Source organism: Sinocyclocheilus rhinocerous, unplaced genomic scaffold (assembly GCF_001515625.1).
Source record: "Sinocyclocheilus rhinocerous isolate Xijiao unplaced genomic scaffold, SAMN03320098_v1.1 scaffold4397, whole genome shotgun sequence".
In the NCBI taxonomy this organism is placed as follows: Eukaryota; Metazoa; Chordata; class Actinopteri; order Cypriniformes; family Cyprinidae; genus Sinocyclocheilus; species Sinocyclocheilus rhinocerous.
The window spans coordinates 21,999-28,567 of NW_015640477.1; the positions used below are offsets into that span (position 1 = coordinate 21,999).

General features: G+C 35.3%; 1 protein-coding gene across 1 annotated transcript; it reads left to right on the forward strand.

Moving 5' to 3' along the window:
• Window positions 1–1,091: 1,091 nt before the first annotated feature.
• LOC107753197 (gastrula zinc finger protein XlCGF8.2DB-like) lies at window positions 1,092–5,457 on the forward strand. Its single transcript, XM_016569322.1, has 2 exons — window positions 1,092–1,371; window positions 4,318–5,457. Exons 1-2 carry the CDS (start codon window positions 1,275–1,277, stop codon window positions 5,262–5,264), a joined length of 1,044 nt encoding a protein of 347 aa, XP_016424808.1. The 5' UTR covers window positions 1,092–1,274; the 3' UTR covers window positions 5,265–5,457.
• Window positions 5,458–6,569: the final 1,112 nt, after the last annotated feature.

Here is a 6,569-nt window from a genome sequence, read left to right on the forward strand (position 1 = left end):
TTTCTGAATCATGTTTAAATTATGTAAATAGCCATTCAGATTTGTGTATTTGCTATGATGTTCATCACAGCGCCAAATACTTAAATATTTAGACTTAATAGGCTATTTATTTTCAAACTTTTTTTACATTTTAATCTGGACTACAACATGCCCTAAATATTGTTTGAAAGTGTTTTGATTCTTTATTGTTCGGTCACACTTTACATTAGGGCTTCATTAGTTAACATTAGTTAATTCATTAGTTAACAAACTGCCAATGAAAAATTCTTCTGAACATTCATTAATCTTAGGTATTCCAATATTTAATAACAGGATGTTAAAATCAAGAGTTGCAGCTGTGTTATTTAATGAACTAACATGAACTAAGACTTGTATTTTTTAAACAAAGATGAATAACTTCTGTAGCAAATGTAGCTATTGCTCATTGTGAATGTTAATGCATTAACTAAGGTTAACTAATGAGGTCTTATTGTAAAGTGATACCTATTGGTCTTTATAGTTCTTTTGCACTTTAATCTGTGTAAAACTTTTAACTTTATACATTTTTCTGTATTGCTTTATTGCATTTAAATGTTCAGTTATTTTTGTTATAAGAAAAAAGTTATTAAACCTGTTATACTGTATTATGACAGCACTTTTTTAAAACTAAATTTCAATACCGTATACCGTGATAAAAGCATTAGCAATTAATCGCAACATGACAATTTGATACCGGCATATCCCTATAATACAGTTAATTTTGTTCATCAGAGCATGTTGTAATTTCACGGACATATGACGTTGTGGTTAATTCGCCAAAAAGTCAATAAGAAATTGCCAAAATATTACAACCATAAGATGTCGTTTTATTTTATTTGTGACTTTTAAGACCTTTAAATGGTCTTTTATTTTGCCTCTCGACTAGCGTCGCGTCGTGGTGACGTCATAACTCCAGCGCCGGAAGTAACTCGGGTTTGTTTTGATCCGTTCAGGATTTAAGGCGCGTACAACGTTTAGCACGAGTTGTTTAAACAAATGTATTCCGACAGCATGGTAGTATCACAGCTGTTTCTTTGGTAATAAGAAATTAATGTTCAACGGAATACCGCAGTGATTTGTTTGCCGATAGTTTATCTCTCGTAAATGGCGCCAAAATACATTAGTGTTATTTTCGCCTCAACACACGAGGAGCAGTAGTGATTTACTCAGCTTTTCTGTTCCTTTCTACTGGTTTTCCTCATCAAAAGCTTCTAGACAAGCAGCAGAACCCCACAGGAACAGCTGTGATAGTTTACATGGATGTAAAGATGGGGTTTATTAAAGAGGAGCCTGAGGACGCGAGTGATACAGAGCCCTGCAGAGTGAAAGATGAAGAAACTGAGGAGCTAATAGGTTGGTGCTCAGTCATTATTGTTCAATATGCTCAGGTGAAAATAAAGTGTATTTGAATGCACTAAAAAATACTTAAATACAAGCGTTTGTAGTACATTCTTAGTAACATTTAAAAGCTGTACACTATAAATACATTAAGTATATTTCTACTTCAGTGCAATTGCAAAGGTATACTAAATACCCCTGACATGTAAATAGATTTTAGTGCATTGAAATAAAGTATGCTACTGCGAAAACATGGAGGACTTTTATTAGTGTATTTCTTAAAAGTGTGCTTTGAATGATTTAAAAAATGTGTTAAATGTTACTACATTTTTATATAGTTATCCTAAGTTTAAAGTAAATTGACTGTATTTAAAATATATTAGTAATGTTATAGTTACTGTGCTACTTAAGTACACTTAATTAACACTAACACTAAATTGATTTAAAGCGTACTGTAGTCAGATTAAGTACTAGAAGTGTTTTATAATTGCATTGCTTAAAAGTGAGTTACGATTACTTCACATAATTTTAGTGGAATTTTATATATACTATCACTATGGATCATGAAAAATCCATTAGAAATGTGTTACGCAAGTAAAACCCAGTACCTAGGCGAAGAAAGTGTAGTAAAATACACATTATTTCAGTACACTTCCATAATGTACTTAAAGTGCTCTTATTTTCATGCACTAATCTTGTACTTAATATACTAAAAATTATTCTTTATTACATCTTAAGATCATCTAAGTGTACTCAACTGTGCTGTTTTGGGACACCATGAATATGAAATAAAATAGTTTCTCTGTAAAAAAAAAAAAAAAAAGTATCATGTATAGCACAGCTGAGTACACTTAGATATTCTTAAGATTATCTATAGAAGTACTAAAGAATAATTTTTAGTATATTATATACAAAGTTAGTGCGTGAGAATTGAGTACATTATGGAAGTGCACTAAGTGTACTGAAATAAAGTGTTTTTTTTCACCTGTGTATGCATTTTAGAGACGCTTTTATCCAAATAAGCGACATGCATTGCATCAAATTAGAGGAAAAACATCAACAAAGCTTTAGCCTTTTTGCCACTTTTGACGACTTATTACAGTGTTTCTCAAATTCACTCGAATTCAGTTTCCACTTTTCATTTAGAATATCTTATTACAGTTCTAATACATCTTTATACATCTATAGACTCGTGCTTACAGTACGGGGTGTAAATTCAACATGGCTAAATGTTTTAAAACAGCAGTCCTCCATTATCACTGTCTTAATGCATTATGGGTAGGTCACCTAAATGAGAATTCTGTCATCGTTTACTCTCCCTCGTGTTGTTCCAAACCTGTGCGAGTTTCTTTCTTCTCTTCAGCACAAAAGAAAGTATTTTACACACTGTTGGTAGGTAACCAAACAGTTGGTGAGTAAATAATGACCAGAGTTTATTTTTGTGAATTATCCCTTTAAGCCATGTTAAGTATTTTCTTTATAAAGATTTTCAGTGTCAAAACCTTTAAAATGATATTTAGCACATTGCGTTCATATTCTGGTCACATCTGCTTTCCTGTATATAGTAGAGATATGCCGGTATAAAATTTTCATGTTGCGAATAATTGCTAATGCTTTTTATCACGGTATACGGTATTATCACGATATTGAAATTTAGTTGCAAAAACGTGTTGGCATAATACAGTATAACAGGTTTAATAACTTTTTTCTTATAACAAAAATAACTGAACATTTAAATACAATAAAGCAATACACAAAATGTATAAAGTAAAAATTTTTACACAGATTAAAGTGCAAAAGAATTATAAAGACCAATAGGTATCACTTTACAAAATGCATTAACTAAGGTTAGATCTTAAACATTCGTAATGAGCAATAGCTACATTTGCTACAGAAGTTATTAATCTTTGTTAAAAAAAAAAAAATACAAGTCTCGGTTCATGTTCGCTCATTAAATAACACGATTGCAACTTTTGATTTTAACAACGTGTTATTAAATATTGGATTTACCTAAGATTAATGACTGTTCAGAAGAATTTTTATTGGCGGTTTATGTTAACTAACGAAGCCCTAATGTAAAGCGTGACCGAACAATAACGAATCAAAACACTTTCAAACAATATCTAGGGCATGTTGTAGACTAGTCTGGATTAAAATGTAACAAAGTTTGAACGTAAATAGCCTATTAAGTCTAAATATGTAAGTATTTGGCGCTGTGATGAACATCATAGCGAACGCAAAAATCTGAATGGCTGTTTAAATAATTTAAACATGTTTCAGAAACAGAAAGCAGGGCAGGCACACACTGGTCAAGTGAAAGATTTATTTTTCTTTATTGATCAAAAACTACAAGCTCTATGTCGATCATCTATTATGTTTTGGTTGTGGTATCGGTTCAGTAGTAGTATTAAGCTATTTTAGTCAGGTATCGTGTCAAAGTTGTGGTATTGTGACAACACTAGCGGTATTTAAATTTGTTATATTTTAATTACCTTAGCTATTTCAAGCAAAAATGATCATAATATATATTGTTATTGTGAGATTAAATCACTCGTCCAGCTCTACTAACCATTTAATCAAAATGTGATGCATGTCGCTAAACTTCCTTAAAGGGACAGTTCACCCAAAAATGAAAATTCTGGCAACCCACCAGCTGACGGTCGCCTTTGACTTCCATAGTATTATTTTTTTCTCCATACTATGGAAGTCAAAGGCGACCGTCAACTGTTTGGTTACCAACTGTCTTCAAAATACATTATTTTGTGCTCAACAGAAGATGAAACTCCTACAGTTTTGGAATAACATGAGGGTGAGTAAAGTGAGTTTTTGGGTGAACTGTACCTTTAAGACGATGCTTAAATAGACTAGGAGGTACTTGAGCACTTTGATTGAAGGTAGTGCTTGACCTGTACCACTTTCTTGCTTCACCAACAGTTTTTAATAATTGAATGTTAATTGCAGGCCTGACGGAAGTGAAAGAGGAGAGTCAAGTCCTGAATAAAGTTGAAGACAACCGCTATTTTCAGACACTTGAAACTGAACCAAACTCTCAGCCTGCAAATCTCTCACCAAAACGACACGTTAAAAATCGTGCCAGAAAGAAGCCTTTAACATGCGATCATTGCGGAAAGAGTTTCAGTCATAAAGGACACCTTAATATTCACACGAGGAGTCACACTGGAGAGAAGCCGTTTGCGTGTGATCAGTGTGGAAAGAGGTTTATTCATAGAGGACACCTTAACGAACACTTGAGGATTCACACCGGAGAGAAGCCTTACACATGCACTCACTGTGGAAAGTGTTTCACACATAAAGCAAGCCTGACATGGCACATGAGAACTCACTCTAAAGAAAGCCCTTTAACTTGCTGTCAGTGTGGAAAAGGTTTCACACAGCAAGATAAACTCAAGTGTCACATGAAAATCCACACTAAAAAGAATCCGTTTACATGCCCTCAGTGTGGAAAGAGTTTCGTTCATAAAGGACACCTTAATGATCACTTACGAGTTCACACTGGCGAAAAACCGTTCACATGTCATCTGTGTGGAAAGAGTTACCGACTCAAAGGATACTTTAATGTTCACCTGAGAATCCACTCTGGAGAGAAGCCGTATGCGTGTGATCAGTGTGGAAAGAGCTTCATTAATAAAGGACACCTTAATGAACACTCAAGAGTTCACACTGGAGAAAAGCCTTTCAAATGCACTCCCTGTGGACAGAGTTTCACACATAAAGGAAGCCTAAGGTTGCACATTAAAAAGTATCACACTGAAGATGATAGATGCCTTAAGCGTCACGCGACCGGCCTAAAATGCCCTCAATGTGAAAAGGGTTTCAAACATAAAGGACACTTTATGAATCATATAAGAACTCACATAGCCTTGAGCCTAAAGACACACTTAAAATGACTCGAAATTAAGCATAAATAAACCCTTTGAACTGCACATGAATGCATAACCTGTCTGGTTTGGCTTGCTAATAAGACAAATATATAAAGGCAAATTTTTTTACGAAGGTTTATGGAATGCTTTCTGTAAAGCTGCACTGAAACAATGTACATTGTTTTTGGTATATAAGTGAAACATGTGAATAAAACGGGTGACAGATACATCTTTTTCTCTTTGCGTTTAAACTCTTTTTGTTGCTGGGCTGCCAACAGGTTAAAATGATATTAACAGATTAACAGGGTTTTTGTACTGTAGTTAATGCATCCACAGTAGAAAACTATCGGTTTGTTTTAAGAGAAAAATACGTATGCAGGAGTTGTGTGCATGAAACAATTCGTTTTCAATTACACGTTTAGTAAATTATGCGTTCACATTTTTGACTGCTTGGTCCAAATGATTCGATTGCTCTCCTCGAGCCGCTGGATTCCACCAATATTTGGCATTTATTTTTTTATTATTATTAAAGGAATAGTTTAATGACGGTAGCCAATGCCATTGCCTTCAATAGTTTAGTTACCAACATTCTTCAAAATACACTGCTCAAAAAAATTAAAGGAACACTATGAAAACACATCAGATCTCAATGGGGGAAAATATCATGCTGGATATCTACACTGGTATGGACTGGGTAATGTGTTAGGAACGAAAGGATGCCACATCGTTTGATGGAAATGAAAATGGTCAACCTACAGAGGGCTGAATTCAAAGACACCCCGGAAATCAAAGTGAAAAAACGATGCAGCAAGCTAGTCCATTTTGCTGAAATTTCATTGCAGCAACTCAAAATGGTACTCAGTAGTTTGTATGGCCCCCATGTGCTTGTATGCATGCCTGACAACTTCGGGGCATGCTCCTAATGAGACGACGGATGGTGTCCTGGGATATATCCTCCCAGATCTGGACCAGGGCATCACTGAGCTCCTGGATAGTCGTTGGAGGACTGTTGGATGGACCGAAACACAAGAGGTGTCCCAGAGGTGTTCTATTGGATTTAGGTCAGGCGAGTGTGGGAGCCATTCAATGGTATCAATTCCTTCATCCTCCAGGAACTGCCTGCATACTCTCTCCACATGAGGCCGGGCATTGAACCCAGGACCCACTGCACCAGCGTAGGGTCTGACAATAGGGCCTTTCGCACTGCTGGAACCTTTTCATAGTACCAGAACTAATTGTGGAACTACCCACTTTTTGGCGTTTTCGCACCGCCGGAACTGGGTGCGATTTTAGTACCGGACTGCCTTTTTCGAGAACCAAATTAGCTCCTAC